Raw genomic sequence first — 24,062 nt, forward strand, 5'->3', positions numbered from 1 at the left:
GGGGAGAATCTTAATGCAACTATTTAAAAAAAAAAAAAAAAAAAAATTAAAAAAAAAAAGCATTCTTGTAGCTTCCAATATAATTAAGTCAAGTCTTTAGCAGCTGAGAAGTGACAGGAGAGTCGAATCAAGGGGAAGGGGATATTCCCGCACATCCGTTTGGTCGGCCGCTCGCATTGTGCCCAGCCTTTCGACCATCTGCAGGATGGGACTCGGGGGCACGGGCTCTTGGCAGAGCTGTGCCATGTGTCCCCACTCCCCCCCACTTTCATCCATTGCTCACTCCACCGCAAAGCCACACGTCTCCTCGATGGCTGTCAGCAGCTTATCGTACAGCCGGTCGTAGTGCTCGTACGGCGGGATGTCAATCCGGTTGAAGCTGAAGGAAAGATGGGCAGCTGAGTCTTTTGCACGCACACACTACCTCTTCCAGTCCATTTGTGTTCGGATCAATCACAATACCAACAGCAGCTTATCTTATTTTTCACGAAACGATACAGCTAGATTTGTCCAAAGTGCTATCAGTGTCAGGTGCCTGTGGGACTGACCAGGTGTGGGCCTTGGGCAAGTTGTTAGTGCTGGCATCAATCTGGTGGATGGTAAAGAGCCGGGGCCCTGCGGCACCTGCAAGCCAAAGAGACAGAGGAGGGAGAGAGGAAGGGGGGGAAAAAAAAAAAAAAAAAAACGCTCAATTTCTCCAACACTTCCCTTCACAACGTCTTAGGTTAATTATGTACAGTACTGTGCAAAAGTCTTAGGCACTTAGATGTTTCATAAAAATTTGTCTCAGTTAATGTCTTCTGCATTACTGTCAATGGGAAAGAGCATATTTTAGATCTCCAAGCATTCCTTTTGCAAAAAGTTACAGTATTACAGTAAGGGTTTTGTGTGTCATTAAAGAAACAAAGTGCATGCGCGCACACAGACACAGAGTCTGAAACCACTAATCCCAAGAGGGGCCGTGGTGAACCGGAGCCTAACCCAGCAACACAGGGCACAAGGCTGGAGGAGGGGGGCGGGGGAGACACACCCAGGACAGGACACCAGCCCATTGCAAGGCATCCTAAACAGGACTCGAACCCCAGACCCGTCGCGCCAAGTGGTTGTTGACGATGGATGGTTACTAAGCTTTGTAGGAAGTTTATTAATTAAGAGCATTATTTTTGGAAGCATTCTCACTTTACAGCTCCCCCCCCCCCCAAAGTGCCTAAAACTTTGCACAGTACTGCATATAGCTTGGTAACTTTTCCTGCATCAACTCAGGGCATGTACCTCGATGAAGGGAACTACAGCGGATGGTGGGATCTGAACCGGGGTTCTTTGCAAGGCCACAGTTCTAAACGCTACACTAGCTACTGCCCTGGTGCCACCATTCCACAGGTACTACTGTGCTACCCAGTCTCGGCAGCCCACCGCGCAGACACAGCCCGCCAGGCTAGTGGCGTGGATGCTTCTGGGCCTCCTGTCTGTAGAGATTTATCCGTAAGCCGCCGAATCAAATTCTAGTAACTGAAAACATCCAGAGGGTCACATTGGAAATAGCTGCTGAAATCCCCAGTGAATCCAGCAGGGAGTTCACCTCAAAAAGCTGGCTTAGGCATGAACCCACAGAGGTGAAGCACCACGTGTTGGAGAGCTACCTTGCAGAGCCTTGAAGCCCTGGAGCGGCACCCTGGAGGAGCCCGTGACGAACTGCAGCAGCCGTGCCCGGCGCTCCTCATCAAACGACTCCACCGCTTTCCAGAACCACTTGACGATGTTGCTGTCGGGAGTGCAGTGTTTCAGCCGTGTGTTGGCCTTCCAGTCGTTGATGTCAATCTTGCCCAACCCGCAGATGATGAGCTGGTGGGAGCACAAATGTACGGGGTGATGGGGGGGGCAGAGGTGAGCTCTGAATGAAAAGCTAAGTTGTTCGGAAAGAGAAGGAGCAAACATTAACTCATTGCCTGTACCTCCAGCTCCTTCTCGTCGAAGGACTTCAGCAGATGCTGTGGGATGACCTCATTGAAACCCTTCTGAAGGGCCAGGAACTGTGCCTCGATGCCATGGAGAAACCTCCAGTTTACATACAGCCTGTAAAGGGACACGTCGCGGTTAATCATCGAGCACCGCTGTACCGTACAGTCAGAAACGGACTCAAAGGACTCTGGTGGTGCCAAGGTACAAAATGTCCCTCAAGAAGAATACTTTAGGATTTAAATCTAAAGCTCATTTCTTCCTCACCGTAAAGCACCTTACTGAAGGTCACACAGACAATCCCTGCAAACAAACGCAAACCCCTGAGCAGGTCCTACCCGCTCATTCACACCAGCTCTCCCTCACCTGACATACTCCTTCTTGGTGTCCTCGGTGACGGGAATGCTCTTGCCGCTGGGCTTGAGCTCGTGTTGGATGATCTCCCCGTAGGCACTGTGCTCCACGCAGAAGGTGTGATCCAGCACACCCGTGATGTCATTGTCCCTGCCGGCAACAAACCAAACTACAGTGGTAAGCGGCACAAGTGTACGATCGGGTCCTGCTGAAGGTGGTGGTCTCTCACTTACAGAATCCACACCAGACTCTTGTGCAGGTCCGGGTCCACAGACTCCATGTCATCTAGGGTGATGGGCTTGCCCAGCAGCTGCTTGTAGAAGGGCAATGTGAAGCCACCATCGATGTAGTGGCCATGGAACACAGCCATGCCCATGATTCTCCCCACAAAGTGGAAGTAAGACAAGTGTTCCTGGAAGAGTGGAGAGAGGATTTGTCTCAGCAGCCGCTGGGCCACTACATTCAGACTGTGTGTTTATTTTACTGGAAAGGACCTCGGACACTCTTGGACTTCCACCCAACACCAAGGACAAACTTGCATGAGATGCCAACACTGAGGAAAGCCAAAACTTAACTGTCTGTAGTGACTCAAGCAAATATGATTCAAAGACATGTTGGCAAAACTAAGCTCTTCACAGATGGCCACACAGCCTGTAGCTACTAGACACGGCAGATGCCACCTGTGGGCCCCCACCCTACTCTGCTCTTTCCGGGCCTCCCGGCTCACCGGGTTCACTGCCGAGTCTGGGTTGATCTGCAGCGTGTAGATGTCATCGCGGGAGTACTGGAAAAGCCCGTAGTAAGGATTCAGCATCTCATGTGACAGCAGGTAGAGCCATTCCCTGTGCAAACAAATGATTTGACAACAATGAAAACAACCTGGGCTGCTATTTATACCTTGGTGGAAAGAACACTTTCGGGACCCTCTTCCAACACGTTCGTAAGAGTTCATAAATATAGTATCAGTCCCAAAAAAAAGTCTCCATTGTAGCTTTTGGTATCCAAAAACTTGTGATCCTGCCACAGTCCAGTCTCCTGAAATGATGTACATGTTTTCATATTAATCGTGTCAAAAGAGTAGCTTTTGATATTACTGGGTCTATCTGTAACTCTGTCAATAAGTCCCTCTGTGGAGGATGGTACAGAAAGTCTGTGCTGTACCTGGCCACCCCTCCGTAATCAAGACCTTCTTCTCCTCTAAACTTCACCATCAGTCTCTTCCACAGGTCTTTCGGCCGCATCTTCATCACTTGTCGGTATGATTCCTGAGAGAGGATGGGAGCACAGAAGACATAACTGGTTCTGCTGTGAAACTCACCAATACTGGAGTTCAAGACTGAACTGAGATAAACACTAAACATAACAGCATAAAATCAGGCTTCATTTGGGTATATCTAAACTGCCTGCATATTTTGTTTGCTACCATTGTCTCAGTCCCTATTGCAAAGGGTTCTTCAGTTCAAAGGCAGTTCTGAATATGTAATATAGGGAACAAGTTGTTCATAGAGTCCATTATCACTCTGGGTTCCCAGTCACACGGTGGTGCCTGAGGGAAGGGAGGGGGGGGGGATAGCAGGAATGTACCAGCATGATCGTGGTACAACGCAAGTGTCTTTCCCTCTCAGCGCATGGAAGGGGCGGATCAATGCACGAATCATTTCGTACCGTCCTGCTCACTTCTGAAAGGGACAAATGTCCTGGGCAGCAGCACCAACCTTATAACACTTTAAAGCGCTTGCATAAAAATTCACCCAAAAAAAGGGGGGGGGGGGAATCCATATTTTGTATGTACAAAACCCAAAACAGCATTTTGAAATTCTGGATGCAATAAAGAAAGATGTGTTTTCCTTTTGCAAGATACCACAGGGTTCTAAGGGGTGTGTTTAGTAAAGAGGATTTACTGCATTATAGTCCATAGGAGCTTTTACTGGTCTTTTATAAATAAATAAATAAATAAAAATAAAAAAAAACTTGCATGTGTGCACACACATGCAGGCACACAAAGGACTAACATTTGCCACTCCTCAAGCAGCCATAGGCTGGCGATGAAGTAATATTTTTTATAGCTCAGCTTGTCCTGCTAAGTTATGAAGTTATGTCTGGCCGGAGCCGCGCACCTCCCCTTCCTTGCTGAAATCACTCCACAGGAATGTCTTCCCCTCGGACGAGCAGATGACTGTGAGAGCCTGCTGCTCCCGAGCCGCCGCTCGCTGCTTTTACACAACATTCCAGGTATTGTTAGAGCGACGCTGCCCTGCGAGCCCCGTCTGACGAACCCCTTTGCTCCCTTTTTCCTCTTTAATGAGCCACGCCACGGTGTCCGCTGTAAGCTTTGGAGGCCCTGCAGATCTAGAGTTCCGCAGCAGCGCCAGACGCCGAGTAAAGAGGCAGTCAAACAAGCAGCGTGCGGCAGCACAATCGCAGCGCATTTGCGCGCGTGTGTACGTCACTCACCTCAAAGATCTCCTCACGGCTCACTTCAATGCGACAGTGTCCCGCCTGGGGCTGCTGCTGGGACAGCTCCTGCCGTAGGATCTTCAGCTTTTGCACCAGGTCCCGCTTGTACTTGGGCACGGTCAGGCACTCGGCGTCCTCGGGCAGTTGGCCGGGCGACACCAGGGCCTGCTGGGGCGGCTGCTGCTCCTTCAGCTGATTCTGACGGCTGGAGGCCGCAGGGAAGCGCCGTGAGGAGGGGGTGGGAAAGAGGGAGCACGAGCTGAGAAAGCAGGCGCACATCTGTGACCCTCGAACACATGTTGAACCGACACCGTTCCCTGGCACCAAGCAGGGGCACGCTGCCAAACACAAGACTGCGGAGGGGAGATTAGATGGGAGAGCGGCGACAGGATGATGGCACTGTTAACGTCAGCAAGCACGCGACCCAGACAGAGGAGTCAGCCGGGCGGTCGACAGGCCGTCTCTTCAAACAAACCAGCACCTTTCCTTTCCTTTCCCCTCCCCTCCAGAGCCTCCAGCCACAGACACCCAAGGCCCCCACGTAATACCGGTAGGGCTCGGCCGGCCAGCCGGCGTCTGGGTGGGCTCGTAAAAAAAAAAAAAAAAAAAAAAAAAAAAAAAAAAAAAAAAAAAACAACCCACACGGCTCGTGGCGAACGGGTTTCCGCAACGGAGGAGCCGAACGCTCCCGAAACCGCGGGGCTCACAAACGCGTCTACTGTCCCGGGGGCCAGACAAAGGGGTTGCCCACCCGGCAGGACTTTGAGTGGTGCCGTGGAACACACCTCTGCCCGCTCACATTCTTGCCGCGAAAAGGCAAACATTATATTTGGATTTCCAAAGAAAAACGGTGCCGGCACTAAGGGCATCCCTGTGTAATTAAGTCGGACGGTATTTATTTTATCAGCAGTTGTTGAGGCCCCACCAGGTTAAAGTGAGACTAGTGTCCCAAGTTTCAAACCACGTCAGGAAAAATGAAAAAAGTTCCCTTCAACAAAATGGAATGGAGTTAATCTTGGCTGGAAACCTCGAACCATATAATGAAGCATAATTTTAAAGTTTCAAATGGCACAGTGTTATTAAAAATACATTTAAAAACATTGCAGTTTAAATTCAGAGCTTCTGAAACACGACAACTTCCACATATTTCAACATAAATTTAGAAATGCTCAGGGGAACGAAAAAAAAAAAAAAAAAAAATCCAGTCCAACTTTATACATCTCAAAATATCACCGCAGTGGTGAAAAACAATGACAAGTGCTGGACATTTCACCTCCAGTAAGTTTTATTATACGCTATTTTTTGCAGTAGGAGAACAGGAGCCCGGAGTCCCATCCGCAGACGCGGCAGGAACGTGAACCCGTGAACCGAGCGCGCCCCGGTCCATCCCGAGTCGGCCGAGCAGGGCAGAGCTTCCTGAGGACCTGGCCAAAGTTCGGGGAAGGGGCAGCCGCAAGACGGGCGTGCACAGCACTCGGGAATGAAAAGGCCCTTTATGAAACATGGCTGCAGCGTTACTATTTGCACGCTGACCTTCGGCGCGCGGCAAGAACAGCGGGCCGCACGCACGTACGCACGCTTACAGGCCTCATTGCTGCGCGCGGAAAGCCGGAGTTGTTATTCAGGCACAAGACCTTACGTACGTGCGCACGCACGCCAGCCAACGAGGTCGGATCCCGCGCCACGAGAAGCCACCATTCAACGGCTCAGTTGTTCCAGTCAAAAAATGGCCAGCATTACACAGCTGGCTATCAGGTGAAAAACTTCACTCCACGCCAAATAGCCCGGCGTGAGTGACTTAAACATACTGCTTTTCACCGAAAAGGCGATCAAGACAGGATGCGATACGGAATTCTTCAGCATTACAACACGCGCGTTAAAGGGTCATTCTTCGAAATAAAATCTCATCGCTTTAAGTTTCATTGTCAGAAACCAGGAGGCACTTGGTGAACATTACAACAGCTGACCGGTGTGCTTCAGCCCATCCCACGTACACAGGGCGTAATTCTTACGTAGTACAAACGTAGCTGCTAGAACATATTAAAAATCACAAACGTGACCATGAGCCAAATGAGTTAACGCAGCGACGAAGCATCAGTCTTGCTGGATCCTCCAACTGTTCCGCCACCGAAGCCGTCGTTTTAACAGGATTCTCCAGACTCGGCTAAATGCTCCGTTGGATAAGCAAGTTCGACAGCGACGACAAAGCAGGTGGAGGCATTCCTGGCTGAACGGTCACGAATCTGCTCTTTCAGTCCCCCCCCCCCAACTAAAATAAACAAAAGCTGGTGGGACAACCCTTATGTTGACACCAGCAAGGATAGGAAAAATAAAGAGCTGCCATTCTCTCTGCCCCAAGGAACACGGCAGCAAAGGGGCTTTGGGTGTGGAGGCTGAAACTCCGCCTGTCAGATGGGTTTCTCCACCCACCTTCAACTCCTCCGGTGCACGACCGTCCCCCTGGGCCGCTTCGCCTTGGCAGCGCCACAGAAACCTAGTTTGGAGCAGACCCACAGTGGGGACAGGACAGCACTACCTGCCTCCAAGCAACTGCGCACATACAGTTCTTCCAGTGGGGGAGAGGGCAGAGACTGCGCGGAAACGGTGATTGCAAGTAGATTTTTTAATCGCTCCAGCACAGATGGGACAGAAAACACTGAGATCTTTGAATCTCAGAGCTGGGACCATTTTAAAAACAAACACTGAGTGCAGGAAAGTTTTTGCAAGTCACACTATGACCCACAAAGTGAAATCGCGAGGTGAAAGAATCCCAGTTCAGTGTTTGTACAAGGAGAATCATCTCCAGAGCCCGTCGGAACAGAGCCGAGTCTCGTTCCTACGGGTTGGAGCCTGGCGGGACAGCTGGACGGACATTCACTGTGACCCAGAGTTCCACAGATCACAGAGGAGAAAGGAAGAACGAACCAGGGGAAACTCGGAAACTGGTGCGTCAGCCCAGGGATCAGAGAGCGGGTGGTATGGTGTCAGGAGAGAGGGAGACAGGAGGCCCCGTCTGGCTGCGTTAAACGACCACATCCTGCCGTCCCCCACAGGAGACTCCGGCCCTGCCCAGGCTCCGCTGCAGCCCTGCACCATCTTCCAATCCCTTCATTTCCTGTACGCCAGACTCCCGGGGAGAGGAGCGGGGTCTGCAGAGTGTCTCGTACCCAAACACGGAGCGCGACGCCCCTTCACGTTGCTCGGCGGCATTGGCTCCCAACGCTGCCAGGCCTTGATGTCTTCAGACAGGAACAGACTCCTGACATTGACACCCTGCAGTGCTGAACCTCAAGACATTCACCTCAAATATTGTGCCATAATTAAATTTAAAACTGTGCCGTGTAATAAAGAAAGAGAGCCCGTAGCTGCATAGCTGCTAATACAGCAAGAAATGGTACTGGATTCAAACTGTACTCAATATGAAATTATTATTCTACTCAAGTAGCAAAAACATACACACAAAAACAAACTTTGTGGGGCAAGGGTGTTAGACAGCATTTCTGAAAGCCCAGCACTGATAAAACACAGATGTTCTGACGGCATGCCAGAAAACAGGCATGATCAGGAGGACTGGATTCTAATACATTTTCCAGCTCTGGGGAGTATGAGAACGGCAGGCTGGGCGTTGCCATAGCCATTGGAGGGGCATTACAGAGCCACCCTTCACATACCCGCTGCGCGCTCACTTGCCAGCTCCTCGGTGCATTAATCCGACACACAGATGCTCTCATCACCCCCTCTGAGCCATCTGGTTTCACTTTGAACGTTTACATGGTTGTCGGTGCTAAAACTGCCGCTTATTTGCTGTCACACCAGATCTATAAACAATAGACACACTCTGCTAAATGCTGAAGCACCTGACAAGAACAAGTGCGAGCCAGTCAGAGGCTGAATGGTGTCGCTGCGATGCAGTCGCCGCCAAGCTGAGCGGGAGTGCACCACGGACGCTGTTCGGTCACAGATCTTCGACCGTCACCGGACCACTTCATGTTATAACATTACACCCCCAGCCTCTTCCCGCAGAGCGCGCGCGCATTGACCGTATGCTCCGAGAGCTAACCTCAACTTCGCACGTGGGATCCATTTCAGCAAGATGATGCATCTGACGCTTTTGTGCCATAATGTGTTATCCATCTCACGAGCTGCCTGATCGGACCCCTCGGAAACCTCTTTTCAGGCTGTAATCCAGCTGCAAACAGAATGCTGGCTGAAGCCCCTCCCCGAGGAGGCTCCTCCCACAGCGGGCACCCCTTCACAGCCAGACGGCTTAGGAGGAAACCACATCGCTCCACATCTGCAGAAGGAAAAGCCGTCTGAGCAGTTCTGGCTGTCCACCAGCAGCTTTGGCAAAGTGACTCCTGCTAATCACAGCTGCTTCCCTCCTCAGCCCTGATCCCCTCACCTTCCCTGATAATGTGACTTACATATACATCACTGGAGGAGATACCCCCCCCCCCCATTTCACTTCTTTTCACTGCAGCACATTCACTGGCATTCCATTTCTGGTTCTCGGTGTACCTTTCGCTACTTTACGTAGCGCGGTCAATTTTCGAATGCACACGACCTGGCAAAACGGATTCACTCAGGCTCCTTGGTGACGTCAAGCGCCGCCGCGCTGAGCTAAAATTCCTGCACACATACGGATAACATTTGTGAACACGAGCGGATGGCCGGCTCACAAACACGCATGCCGTGGCAAGCCATGTTATTGCAGGATTTTGCTCTGAATTTATGAAAAAGAACATTCTTTTAGCTGTCGAAGCAAGAGGAGGAGGGAGGGAAACCCGATCGCCTCTCTTCCACGAGTTCGCTTTCCCTGCACGAGATCAGCAGTTCCAAAAGCAGAGAGCTGCTTCCAACCATCGTGTGCCTGCACCGAGCTCTGAGGGTAATAACATGGTAATTAGATGGTTCCACTCCTCACATTATTGCCCATGTTTAAACAGCTGTGTGAAAGAGAAAGACCAAAACACCCAATCCAACTCAATGGCATTGCACTTCCATTACCTTCCCCTCTAGAAACTCCATTGGTTAAACCACCATTTTCCCTTTACACCCAAAGCAACTGTTTCAAGACTGCATGGCCAAACTGTCACACCTCTCCAAAAACCTGAATGGGGGGGGTGAAAGGAGGAGGGGGTTTAAAAAATTCTGGTACAGTAGGAAGATAAGAGAAATCACTAAGTTACATGAAGCATTCTGGATGCACGGACACAGTAATCAGACCAAGTACTCCTATTCTGGAATCTGGAAGAACAGACTCAAGTAGGTCTCCATCTTCCCTTAAACACATAAGATGTCAAAAAGTGATACAAGTGTGCAGGAGGGGAAGGTGAGGGTAAGACTGGAGTTCAGCTGAATACCACTGGCACAGGGAATGGAATCGAAATGTGCAGACTGAATGTGTGACGGCCTCCTCCAGCCTGGTGGAAGAAAGGAAGCCCTTACCTGATGTTGCTGTTCTGGCTCTCGATGCCAGTGCGGGAGCCATTGGGGCTGCTGGAAACAAAAACAAAGAAAATCTGGTCTTAGACAGGCGCCAGCAGTAGACCAATAGGAGTTTCTAGAGGGGGAGGTATTCAAGCCTTCCTGCAACCCGCCGCTACCAAACAATCCGAGTCCACCCAGAGCCGCTTCCCTCCTGGAGAGCGCCCCGAGGGTCCCCCCCCCAAACAGGTCCCTGCGCCGGTGAGTGGCTTACTTGAGCACCAGGTGGAGGTTGGCAGAGAGACGCGGGTCAGTGAACTGTGTCGTGCGGTTGTTGTGGTCCACGAAGTAGACGCGGCCAGTGGCCGTGTTGCGGATTTCCCAGCCGGGTGGCAGCGGGCCCAGCTCCTCGCAGTTCACGTTGCTAAGATCCCTGGGAAACAGAGACTAGTCAAAACACACACAAACACACACCTAAAATGCCACATGCCAGACTTCCATTCTGTAACAAAGGAAATAATTCAAAGAAAACCAAGAATATTTTCCCTTTGAGTTTTTTTCTTGTGTAATCCAACCTTTTCAGCTGGAATCCCATGAGCTCCCGTGATTCAGGACTACAGTAAGCACACGGGCCTCAGTGATCTTGTCATCGTTTAACTGGCGGTCAGAAGCTTAGCAAACCACAAAAGGTAATCGCACAGCACTACGCTCCCAGTCAGCTTTAACGGTTACAAACAGTGGTTAAACACACCATGCCACAAGCACCAGTAAGAGTTGCAGGCAAATCTGGCTTTGGGGTCACATAACAGTTAAGCCTCATTTGTTTGTCCAGCTCTCTCTTGCTGCAGCTGGACACTGGCTTGCACTTTAACATAACTGTTGAGTTTCCTCTCCTACTGGATTGTATTCCACGGCTGCTGACGAGACAACGTCAATATTCACACAGAGCCTGGCTGGAGTGTGCGAGCACCAGTGCCAACAGAGATTAATGCGAGAGAACAGGTGTGTCTCACCTGGGGACACGGGGATCGTGCCACGTGCTCACCCCCGTCTGCGTGTGTAGGAAGTACACCTGGCCTTGTTGTGTTGTTCTCTGTTCTGTGGATGGAAGACATACAGTGGTAAGACCACTCACATGAGACACAAAGGAATAAGTAGTAGCAGAGGCCAGAGAGCACAAAGATGAATGAAATTCGGTTGACAGACGTGCGTGCCTCTCCAAATGAATACTCATGGATGGAGGAGGAGACTGACAGGGAATTTTCTCATGACAGAAAGGGAAGGCTGCATCTGTGAGATCATTCATCACCACTGACAGAAATATCTACAGCCACTGAGGTCTTCCTGGCACCACTGTAGAAATGCGTCCCATGGAACCAAGCCCCACACACACACACACACACACACACACACACACACACACACACACACACGCCTTTTCCTCTGCAGCAAGATGGACGATGGTCACCCCCAACAAAAACCAAAATAGAACGGCTGACTGCTGAGCGACTCTAAGACAACACTGGTGGCAAACTGCGAGAAACGGTGTGGCACAAAACTGAAAAAGGCCATGATGTGGAGGACTGAGCAGCAACAGCCTCTAATTTATCCTCTAGACCCATCAACACTTCAGTCTCCAGGTATCAAGCAACCTTAGTCAGGTATCTCAAGTAAAGGGAAATAAAAGCATAAAAGACATGGAACTTCTCCAGCATGCAGGAAATGGGAGGAAAACAGATTATTCACAGCACATAGGCCTCTGCCACCCCTTACGCTGCTTAATTAATATAAATCATAGTGGTGGAGCTGCTCGGTGGGGTTACCTAGCAATGGCTGCAGCTGCAAACACTGAGCGGAACAGACCAGCCAGGTGAACAGACTAACCTACAAACACTAACCATTAGAATCGACAAAACAAGCAGCAAATATTAGCTGCTCACAGAAAAAAGGACCAAATATGTCCCCATCTCTACCTCCCTTGCACTTCCAATCACAGCTCCACTCCAGCAGCGTTATTCCCTCAAGCTGCACGGTCCCAGTCCCTCCTGGGGGACCAATGCCGCATCTCACCGGGGTGTGCGACACATTCTGAGAGGATGGAAGACAGGCAGCCTGGGCCAGGGAGGCTGCCAAGCTGTCATTGCTGGTTTACAACCTCACACCCTCAGATTTGGCCCTTGGCGCACTTCCGTCTTTTAGGAAGAGGAACGGCAAGTAGAAGACTGGAGTCTCTCACCGTAGCCCTCGGGCAAGTCCGGTGGCGTGTGCAGGTGTGTCCTGCTCATGTAGTTGCGGTGCCTCTGGGAGCGAACGCGGCGCTCCTGAGCCCTCTGGTCGCTGGTCTGACCTGAGGAGGCACCATTGGTGCTCACAATGGGCATGTTTTCATCCACAAGGCAGCTGAGCGGCCTCCCGGGGCTGGAGTACTCTGATGCAGGCCTGTGATGGTGAGAAGACACATATATGTTTCACGTAAAGCCCTGATATAGTAACGACAAGCCCTTTCAATGACCTCCGAACCCAAGCTGCAGAGGTATCATATTCAGAAGCTCCTGCCAAGTGAGAAGCGCTGCTTCCAGACATTTACATTTGTTAACCAGCACATGTGACCAACCATAGCTGTATTTAGAATAGGGAGAGTACAACTTTTATTAGATAAGGTAGCACAAGCTTATGGAGCAGACATGAGATCATGAGAAAAGAGGGTCCAAAAGACACAAATTTTCTTACATGCTGAGAAGGAATCAGCAGTTCTGAGGGACAGAGGGAGATCATTCCACCACAATGGAGCTAAACAGAGTACACTGAGGCTTGTAATTTTGGAACTCTGGTGTATGCGACTACCAAGTGGCAGGAAACAAAACCCTCACTGTTTACATCGACTGATTTGCGTGGATCAGACAAATTAAGAAAGGTTTGCACAGATCAAGCAGGAGAGTGTGAGTGAGAGAGAGAGAGAGAGAGTGTGTGTGTGTGTGTGTGTGTGTGTGTGTGTGTGTGTGTGTGTGAGAGACGCAAACACTGCAGTCTCCAGCACGAGGGGCCGACAGCCAGCCCCTGAACTCAAGCGACAGGAAAGAGGCTGATAAGGAAGCGGCATGGCCGGTGGAAGGGGGCGACTGCAGTCTGGTCCCACAGACCTCCGTGTCTCGGCCTCTGGAGCCACCGACGCCTCGGTTATCTCCAATATCCTCCCAGAGCTCACCACCCCAAAACGTGAAGAAAAACATCCAGCGGCTGATTTATTTGTTTGCTTATTTTCTTTAATCAGAGCTGCCGATGCAGCCTTTCAAAAGGCCAACGTTTATGTTTCCAGTTGCCGGAGCAGACCTGCTGGGGCGGGGCTTCATTTTCCTTTCCATCCTTTTGTCGTAGGTACAGGTCGGCTGTTGCCGCAGCCGTCTGCATATTTGCCTGGCAGCACAGGCTGCGTACTCCTATCACATGGTACCAGGAGTCCTGCAGGCTGGCCATACATCTTCCAGTGTGATAAAAAGCCATTGGCTGACAGGGCCCCGCTTCCAGTACTCCCTGCTTCCTGCATTAAGTCTGGGAACGGCGCAGGGAGGACCCCGAAGTGAAAGCTGTAAATCGTGTCATGGCTGCGTGCCCCTCCCTGCGGCCACGTCGAATGACCCGATCATTTTCCCATCACTTTTCACCCTGCTTCTTTGTGAAAACAAGCCATTTGAGTAGCCTCTAAGGACGACTGAGAAAACGGTCGGAGGGGTTAAGAAAAAACACCAGCCAGTCTGGTTGATCCAAGGTTTCTTGGGGGACCTTGCTACTGGAAATGTGGAAAAGAGCCTGTTTTCCTAAAATCAGGATTAAGCTGCAGGTCTTAGGTGCTTTTAATCAGTGTTTCTATACCCGAGTACAAAGTCACAAGTCACCATGTTTATATGTGGCACACAACAAGACCTCAACTAACAGCATCAGGTTATAACACATACGGTGAGGGCAGCGTTAAGGACATTCAAGGCTGATCGCCTTTACTTTGCATAACGGGTCCAGTTGTGCCCAGCGTCCAAGTACTTCCACACGTTCCCAAATTATACACACAGCAACAGGTGCAAGACTCACCTTGTGGGCCGCTCCCACTGGGTGGTGCGTGTGATGTGGTTGAGGTACTGAATGCGGCCGGAAGCGGTCCTCCGCTCCTCCCAGCTAGACAGAGAGACAGAGAAAGACAGTGAGCGTCGTTTCCAGGATACGGCGCGCAGGCTCTGCGGCCGACGAGCCAGGAAGCGGCGTGGGACCACCAGATTCCCGGCACGCAAAGCACTGGGAAAGGTCCCTGGAGACGGCGTGTGCCGCGGAGCTTCAAAAACACGTACTCAGACCCTGTGAAACACCGCTTTTTTCCTTTAAAAGCGCTAAACTCTAATCTGAGGTCAGCTACGCATGACTTGCACAGTATTCTCAGCTGTCCTCCACCCCTGCACTTTGCTGTTACCAGCTGTGGAGGTAAGTTCTTTCAAGTGCTCACCCCACCTCTACATGCATTCCCAAAGCAGGACGACCCCTGGTTAGCATCAAGAGCGGTCTTCTGATCCAGCTAAACTCCATCTGAATTCCTGAGACACAGAACCATTTGTCTTTCCTGAAGAGACCATCCTACGCGCCCCACACATGAGAAAGTCTGCAACTCTGCAGCCGCCATAGGAACTGCTAAAGTAAACTCGGATATGAGGTCCAGAAAGGGCCAGAGCACTTTTACTCACCCATCAGGCAAATCGTTGTCGAACAGGCGGCTGCAGTCCACCACGGGACCCCCGGTTCCGATGCGGTCTCTGGACTGTAGGCTCACTGGACGGGCAGAGAAGGGCTGCTCACGTTAGCAATGATGTGGGCGTTTTTCAACACACACTTCTGGGCTTTCCATTGAGCCCACTGTCCACAAGGCAAATGTTTAGTAGACCAGAAAAAGATTGCCTTTCAGAGCTTTTAACACACAAAATGTCCAAAAATATGCTTTTAGGTGAACACTGCCCTGTCAGACAAAGCAGAGTATGAACTTTTTACACCTCAGATGCCTCCGATTTATGGATGACAGGTGAGAGTTTAATGAGGGGGAGAGAACAGAAGGAGGGTAGCGAATGCCATCCCTCAAAGCCCGCAGGCACAGGGTTGTGTCTGAATGCCGCATAGCTCTTGGGGGAGGGGAGATTGCAAAGTATGTGAGCAACATGGTGCTTTTAAGACATGAGGGTCCCTTTTTAGAGCTCAGGTTAAACATGGTATTGAAAAACTCCATCAACCGCACTACCTGCTAAGCATTACCAACCGCCTTCTCTCTACCAAGAATGCCATTTTTACTCCAACATGGGAGTAACATGTTTCTCTGAGACCGTGGATGTTCTGAGGAACATCTGTGTGACGCTCAGTGACCCCTGGGTGGGAGGGGCATCCCAGCACACGAGACTTGGGTCTAGACAGAGCCTGCCCGCCGCCGGGTCCAACCGAGGTCAGAGACAGAGGGGCCCCACCGCACATGCTGCGGCTCACTCCTGATCCGACAGGTAGTCGCCTGCACTCACCCACTATCTGGCCCCTCACGGTGTCGTTGTCATTTGGCCCCAGCTTGTTGAGGTCTAGTCTCTGATCTGTCAAATAGAGGACTAAAATCAGCATCCACAAGAACAAAGGCCACACACACACTGAGAACACCTCACATCAGGTCAACGCTGCAAAAATGACTAAATCTAACTACTGCATAAACACGAAAGAGAACAAATGACAGCATGAGATGATCACGAAAGAAACTCTCCCAGGTCAGTCAAAATGCAGACTAAAGAAAAACAAAGCGGCAAAGTTAACAGATGTTACGGTGAACCGCTGACATCCTGCATTCTCCTGTTCTTTCAAGAGTGATCATGTGCAACAATGTGCGCCTGTAATCGAATACTCAGGCCTGTACTGGCGGCGGAGCGAACGCATCAGGGGTAATGGCCTGCCTCGAGACGCCGGGAATGCGACCGTCGGCTCACTCTTGCACTGTAACACCAATCTGTTCAGGATGCGTGTCTAGACTAAACAAGGACAGTCAAAGGCTTATGGGGCTGCGATGGTGAACAGTTAAAGATGTGAAACCTAAAACTTGCAAACATTTGAGGTTTATGGGGAAACAGCTGGGAACACAAGAATGCGAGAAAAAAACTTGAAGTACTAATGTAATATATTCGACGATTCCCCCCCCGGCATTTCCCCTAACGGAGCCCCAGAGGCTCAGTGGCACACGCTCCAGTCAGCAAACAGAACAACGCTCCCAGGGATAAACCAAATCTCTGGGCTGACAGGAAGAGGATCTTCAGGTGCAGGCATGCACTTTGACCTGAACAACGTGAAGATGCGAACAAAGAGAGATGCCTAAGAAAGCAAACTACTATTTGTGTGAAAGCGTCCAAGATGCTTTCTCAGGAATCTGGTCCAAATCTGGTCCAAAACTTCAGAGGAAGTGGCTGGCACTGGCCAGAACAGTGTAGAAGAGGGGAGGGGGGGTACAATCCACTGACCAGGCTGGGAAAGGCCTTAGACCAGGTGCAGGAAGCCCTGAAATAAGTGAATCGGGCTCTGAGGTGTACACAACTGGGGTGGGGGCTGGTAAATGGGCTGCCAGCCACTCAGCCAGACTGGCACCCGAGCAGAGCCAGGAGTAAGGATCAAAACAAGGCCAGACGTCCACGTAGCAGCCGATCGATACGGCCTAATGGCGGCAGCCTTCGTAACTGTTTTTTGTATTTAATGTAACCTATTAAAGCAATTAGGTAAACGCCAACAACATAACAAGTTTATGAATAAATCAAAATCTCATCAGCAAGCCATTTTCAGGGGAATCTTTTGCAGCATACAACAAGACTGTAGTCTCGAGCACTGAAACACGAATGCACAACACACAAAATGTTTACTTACAGCCGGTGTCTTTGAGGCGGTTGATGGCATTTGACAGGAGCCGTACGCACCCTAGGAACCCAGCGCCCTGCTTCTTGTGTATCTTCTTGTGGTTCCACACACTGATGGTGATGGAGTCCGACTTGCCAATGTACCTGTTGGGGGAGGAACATTGCACATTAAGTGATCGTGAGTGTGGCAGGAGCAGAAACTCCCCATGTTGTCCATTAAAAAAAAAAGCAAACCTCACACCACTTCAAACAAACTGCTGAAGGATAGAGTCCTGATCCTTCCCTGCTTCTAGCCGCCTTAGCTACAGGTTTCACTTGTTGGCCATCAGCAGAAATCTTGGACAAGTCGAAAGAAGTTTTTGGATGAAAACAAGAAGCTGTATTGCCTACATGGGTAACTGTCCTAGCTCAGTGTGCAGCTTTTTCTCCCCCCATCACTACAGCTCAGCTCTTTTATTGAACTCATTATTTAGACAGTAAGTGACCAGACTTGGAGCGAGAGATGCGAACACAATGCCAGCTGAAAAACTGTTCCGACTACCCAGCTCTGCTGGTTCTGCATTCCTTCCTTTTCTGGGACTTTTCCAGATGATCTCAGACAAAGCCATGGTAAACACAGTCTTAAAGCCAAGGGTGACTGTTCGTCTGCAAGCGGGGGCCATCAGGTGAGTTCCTCTGAATCACAGGATGTCCACCCCTGTCCTCCCGGCTTGTCAAGCAGCCCCCATCCCCTGGCAGACAGCACTTACTGTAAACTTACCGAATGGCTCTAATTATAGCAGCGACAGAGAAACCATTGTCACACCTACCTTTTCCCAGCTTCTTAAGGGGTAGAGACACGCCAGCGAATGTTTCCTTAAACCTCTCTGCCAAAACAGGAGGAGTGATGTAACACCAAGTCTGCTTTAACCTCTTTCTGGCCTCCTTGCCATTTTCATTATATCACACACATACAGACAAACTATATCCCTGCCAAAAGAACTGAACAATGCTTGGAATCCATTTGACTCTGCAATTCAAGTTGTCAGGGTGATATATCAACCGTCCATTTCATATGTTTATGAAGACCTTGAAATAGTGACATAGTTAACTGGCCTTTAGCACACTAGGTTACTTTGGACAAAGGCATCTGCAAAATAAAGAATACGCACATTTCTTTCTTGATCAAAGCAAGGTGGGAAAACAAACCAGACAGGAAAACACCCAAGAGCTTTGTTATGTGCAAACCTTCCTTCAAACCTTTCAATATAATACGTCAACTAAAGATGCAGAGCATTAAGATGAACATTGTCAAAGATGACACGGAGCCCGCAGGACCAACTTTGGCACTGCTGTACAAGGCTACCATCTGCTTCTGCCAGCTCTCCCACATCCTCTGAACTTTGGGCTGCCTAGAAAGCTGCCTCCATATGGGTCCCGAAAAACCACACAACCAGAGATATACACATGAGCGTAATAAACAATCGTAGTCCATCTGACGGCTCTTGCATGCCGGTGTGAGTGTGTGGGGGAGGATGAAGAGTTCATGGGTGGCGCTCTGCCAGCAAGACTCCATCTGTTATTCCTGGCATGCGACTCATTTCCTAAGACAGTCAAGGGGCCGGCGTAGCCGGGTTGCTCCTTAGGCCTTAGTGGGCCACAAAACACCGCGAGTGACAAGTCCATATCTTCCCTGCTCACACATCACCAACACTCCCCAGGTGGAAGGAGGGGCAGACTTCATTTACACATTGGCTTAAAATGGTTCCGATAGCCTGGCGCCCTTATACCCCGGGAGGAAGGAATAGGCACAGACGCCATTGGTGCACCTTAAGAACCTGCACTGGCCAAGCTTCATGTCTTGTACCACCAGCTTTGTGCTCGATGTTCCACGCAGCATGCTGGTAAGAGCCCAGTCTATATACCTCAGCTACTCTAGCCTCAACCCCCAAGACTCCAAACTGCCCAGACTGCAGACACCAGAAGGGCATCACTACAAAAAGTGTCCATGAATTATCTGCTCAGAAATGCCAATTTTCTCCAGTGAAACATCAGGTAGAACATGACTCTTGTTGTCTGAGCCACTCCAGGATACGGAGAGCTTTGTGGGTCAAAGGTCACATGTTCCGCACCAATACCTACAACAGCAACATTCAACACACAAATACTACGAACAGTTGAGAATTTGAGTTCACAAACAGAAGAAGCAGGTATGCAGTTAGCCAACCTCCGGTGGGTGTTCAGGGTTAACTCAACTGTCAGTTTTTTTTCCTCCTGTCGTCTTTCTAACTTTTCTTCCAAGGTAGTTTCTAAATGTGATCCAAGCATCCCTTCATCCATCCATCAGTTACCAGTAACTGCTTGTCCAATGCAGGGTTGGCCACCAATACTTTGGTTAGAAGCTGGAGCACCCAGATGAAAAACAATCCATAAAGACGACACTGGTTTAAAAGCCCTGTTCAAACCTAGTGTCCAGGAAGTGAGAAGTGCCACTGCTACCTGCTGTACCACTCCTTTACTCAGTCACCTAGGCTGGTAATACTGTTAACTGTGGCAACACCTGCAGTCACTAAGGCAAGTTGTAAGGGTGCTATAGAAAGATATACAAAGTTGAACTGAGCTGCACACCGACTGAAACCCATTCTGCGTAGTAGACAATGCAGATGAAAGATCAACATGAAGCAGCCAGCAGAGCAATAAAGTGAAATGCAGACAGTAGCCATCCTGTTTTAATGGGGTAAAACCCCTTAGTGTGGAATTGCTAATGACATTTTGCAGTGCCGCAAAGCACTCCATTCGCCAGACTCCTGCTGCTAATCGATGGACTGTGGATTTCGATTAAATGCCCTGAGCACAATAGCATAGTGATAACATCACAACACACCAGAAATTCACCCTCATCACCCATATATGCCAAGTGAGAGGCTCACAAAGCAGAAACCGAGTCAGTCAATTTCAGACTTGGGGGTTAGGCTTCTTTAAAGTTCCCATATTACACAAAAGGCAACGTGTTCTCTGGAGGCAGCAGGACAGCCTATCAACCATACAAACATGAGAAAGCCTGAAGCAAAGACCATTTCCACTGATCCATCATCTGAGTGTGTAGTATAATATGGGAATGAAGAATAACTGATTGTTAGACCAATCTGAACACCTTCGGGGGCAGATCAGCATGAGAAGAACAGGCTTCCATCACTCACAAAGGCACAGCAAACTCCATCTCTTGCAAGCAGCAGCTAACAGCTCCAGTACATCTGCGATGATCAGCCTGTTAATTAAAGCCAAAGCCAGGGCCAACAGTGGGGTCTTACAGATCATAGTGCTGGTTCCACTTGGGGTCCAATGTGTTCCTGACAGTGTCAGTGGAGTGACACTGCCCAGAGCCGTCCACCACCACCTTGGCAAAGGGGTCCGGCAGCCCTGGATGGAGAGAAGACGAGGGAAAGGGAAGTCAGGGTACAAAAACCAGCTTCAATCAACACAGAACAACACACTACTTAAGCAATATTAACATTCAAATATGCTCTGCCACTCATGAGGAAGTTGTTATCCCTAAGAGTCACATTTCTTGCACAAGCTGGAGAAGCATGGGAGGCTGTGAAAGGAACAGATGCACTGACATCAGACCACAAATGAACACAAAACAGCAACACTGTCACTGGCTGTGATACTGTGGGCTTTCCCCTAGCGCAGGTGAAACCTGTTCCCTGACATTCCCACACGCGCCATCACACATGGGGACTTCCTTCTGCAAGCAGGAGGGGGAAGAGCGGCATCGCACACACCCATACTACAGTTACATCATGTACTCTCACTGCCAGTTGCCATGGTTTTTAATCACGTCTTCAGCTTTTGATGTTCAGATGCAAATTCTTTTTCACTTCCAAACACTACTTAAAATGTGCTTTAGGGAGTTAGTCTCAGCTTCCTCATGTGTAGGATCACTTCACTGTAATAACAGATTCCAGCAGATGATCAAGTGTTACAGCTCAGAAGACACTAGACTGCAATATTTGAGTACACTAAGGCAGACTAGATTAGGCATTAGATGCCACTTAGTCACATTTCTCCAGTGCAGACAGAATGGCTCCATCGAGAGTGAATAATCTGGATATATCATCTTGGGCTCAAATCAGATTGCGGTGCAGACACTCGGAGGAACAGCGACATCTGATAAAGCCTTAAAAGCCATCCTCCCTGCATGTTAACTGCAGCCTGGCACTTGGTGGAAACCTGCAGCAAGCCTAGGGTTTCTCTCTTAGCATTGACCCACATTTCGCACATGTCTTTAGAGAGATCGGGAGCCCTCAGGACAAGTCCCAACAAACCCCACTATAATGCCCAAAGCACAGCGGCACAGAAATAGAACGTTAAAAATAGGTTACTTACGGAAGAAGTCCTTCTTCGACAGGTTTTTTGCACACAGGACTGTAAGAGAAGAGGAGGAGATGTTACCATCTCATAGAAATGACTGCACCAATTCTCATGGTACAACCTCAGTAGCAAGGACTCTGTACATTTCAGTAAAGTACATATAACACTATGTTTTAGGAGACAAAACAAAAAGAATTCATATCAAAACTTTCAAACTACCACCTTGCACCACACGAACCATGATGTTCTTCAACACATAACGCTTCCAGAAGCAATGAACAATGAACAAACAGTGCTTTGACACCCAGCCTTCAGTACCACTAAAAGGAACTTCAATTCTAAATACTTGAACACATTTACAAAGCTAAAAAGTTTGCAGAAATAAAACAATTCTTCAACGTCTGAGCTTAAAGCCGTTTTCCACCCTCGAGTGTGCAAAGGTTTCCCTACAGGCTACACTACCCCTACAGGGGCTGCCCTTTCACACTCATGCAAGAGCTACACACACATCACTGTCAGGGCTCGGAGATCATGGCAAACACCTGAGCTTGCCAAGTGTACGTGTAGGACAGCCTGGCTGGATAGGACTGTAGGAGGAACAGCAGCTCCTGAAGGACGGCCAACTGTTCATCAGTCACCGAATTAGACGTTAAGAAACAAGTCAGCGAACCAGCAGTCTCCACTACCCAGGGGGTTAAGTCTGTGAGGGAGGAACTTTCCTGAAGGCCTTATGCAGAAAAGCTCACAGGTCATTCCAAACAAACAAACCTCTGCATCAGGATCTCCTACTTGACCCCTCCCTAACCCACATTCAACTTGTGGAAGCAGCAGAGTCTGTGGGGTTGGAGGGAGGAACTTGAGACCTTCCAACAAGAAGCTGGCATACGGCACTACCAAACACCTGAGCCATGCCCAGGGCTGCAGCCTGCCTCTTATCACCTCCATTGGCCTTACTCTCCTGATGCAGACCCATCAAGGTGCACATTCATTTGGGATCTCGGACACACAGAGAGGGGAAAAGGAGAATTCCACCCCCACCCGCCTCCTGTGTCAGACCCTCTTTGAAGTAGTGGGAGTGGACTCCGCGCACACGCAGTCCAAGCTCCTGGGGGACACACTGTTACATCACACGTTGGGGGCAGCGGTGGAAAGAAGTGCGTCACTGCAGACATCAGGCCCTGAGGGTGTCTTCAAACCCATCCTGTAATAATCCAAAGCAGACAGCAGACCCATGGTGTTCAGTCGTGTCACGCGAGGGGGCGGAGCACCAAGATGGACTCCAGCACCTGCATAGGAGGCGGTGCTATAAGGAAACTGAAGATGCCCCTACAGCTCCAGCGGGCCAAACTGAACCCACAGACCTGAACATTGCCAAGAGAACTGCACAGATTCTCTTCCCATCTCTTCCTAAAGATGGAGAGATGGTTCTTAAGGAGGACAGACAATACAGCTTGAGAAATCCACACCAAAAGGAAAAGGTCTAGAGGAGTGGGAAAAGAGCAAAGGCTCAAAGCATGTGTCACAACCAACATATGACAACTGAACACCATGTGGGGTAGTGCTCAGCAAATGGAACAGGTAACCACTTATTCATAGGTCCAAATCTCTGGAAAGGAAGTGCCGCTGTGGACCGGAGGTATATGACCTGACCCGATTTGGTGACTGTTCGGTTGAACAAACTGGTCCGAGTTTAAAACTGAAAGTGTGCAGAAATACAGCGAGTCCTTGCATACGATGTAAAACACCCAAGTTCACGCACAGACATGCTTTCACAGTACGGTGTTTGGTTTACATTGTTCTTAAAGTTCACGGGTATGAACAGTCAACTGGTTTCACTCTGGTTTCCTCACTGACACTATGAGGTTCAGCAGACTGCATACTGGTTAAGGCCATCACTTTGCAACCACAGTCTTTGGGTCTCAATCCCTCTCCTAGTATTACTACACTTGACCAAGCTACTTACCATGAGTTGATACATTACGAACACCCTGCTGTGTAAATGGATAAAAGTTGATTCTCCAACACTGTAAATTGCCTTGAACAAATGTGTGAGAATCAAAAAAGGGCAATTACAAGGTATGCTGCAGAGAAACCAAAGAACTGGGAGGCAGATATTCGACAGTCACCAGCTGATGATCAGAGGTGGTGCATCAGCACCCAAGTGCTTTCAGCAAACTGCATACTCCACTGCACAGCGACCCTCCTACATGCCACAAAAATTAGTATTATAATGACAACACCAGGTCTGGATTCAGTCTCAAGATGAAGCACATGTAGACGGAGTGTGAACAGGTCACGCACATTGGTGTACTGGTACAGGCTAGACCCCCCGCTGACCAGCACCTCTACCTGACGAAATGGAGACCATGTGCTCAAACACACCACTGCACATTCCTTGCATTCAGGGTTTGCCGAGACACTCGGGCGAAACTGTGAAGCGGCCACGTCTCAGCCTGGATGCGAACCCAGATGTGACCGCTCCCCCCCACACACACACACACTCAACCCCTAGATGTTTTGTGGCTAAAGCCCCAAAAGTATGTACATTCAGAAAAAGTACATTTTCCAAAAAAAAAAAAAAAAAAAAAAAAAAAAAAGAGGCTGCAGAGGAAA

The 24,062-nt window shown here is 49.5% G+C and overlaps 1 protein-coding gene across 1 annotated transcript in view; it reads right to left on the reverse strand.

Moving 5' to 3' along the window:
- Positions 1–5: 5 nt before the first annotated feature.
- The window catches only part of LOC108940053 (E3 ubiquitin-protein ligase SMURF2), a 42,370-nt gene continuing 18,313 nt past the window's right edge, over positions 6–24,062 (reverse strand). The window contains exons 2-20 of the mRNA XM_018761873.2: positions 21,465–21,503; positions 20,387–20,495; positions 17,107–17,240; positions 15,735–15,800; positions 14,919–15,003; positions 14,278–14,361; positions 12,431–12,633; positions 11,208–11,292; positions 10,469–10,627; positions 10,216–10,266; positions 4,765–4,972; positions 3,472–3,575; positions 3,038–3,152; positions 2,544–2,722; positions 2,323–2,460; positions 1,953–2,073; positions 1,641–1,842; positions 549–624; positions 6–379 (exon numbers count right to left, since the gene is read on the reverse strand). Of these exons, the coding sequence (XP_018617389.1) occupies positions 280–379; positions 549–624; positions 1,641–1,842; positions 1,953–2,073; positions 2,323–2,460; positions 2,544–2,722; positions 3,038–3,152; positions 3,472–3,575; positions 4,765–4,972; positions 10,216–10,266; positions 10,469–10,627; positions 11,208–11,292; positions 12,431–12,633; positions 14,278–14,361; positions 14,919–15,003; positions 15,735–15,800; positions 17,107–17,240; positions 20,387–20,495; positions 21,465–21,503 (2,258 nt within the window). The 3' untranslated portion in view covers positions 6–279. The remainder of the gene's footprint in view (positions 380–548; positions 625–1,640; positions 1,843–1,952; positions 2,074–2,322; positions 2,461–2,543; positions 2,723–3,037; positions 3,153–3,471; positions 3,576–4,764; positions 4,973–10,215; positions 10,267–10,468; positions 10,628–11,207; positions 11,293–12,430; positions 12,634–14,277; positions 14,362–14,918; positions 15,004–15,734; positions 15,801–17,106; positions 17,241–20,386; positions 20,496–21,464; positions 21,504–24,062) is intronic.

This window comes from Scleropages formosus, chromosome 20 (genome assembly GCF_900964775.1).
Source record: "Scleropages formosus chromosome 20, fSclFor1.1, whole genome shotgun sequence".
NCBI classification, from domain to species: Eukaryota; Metazoa; Chordata; class Actinopteri; order Osteoglossiformes; family Osteoglossidae; genus Scleropages; species Scleropages formosus.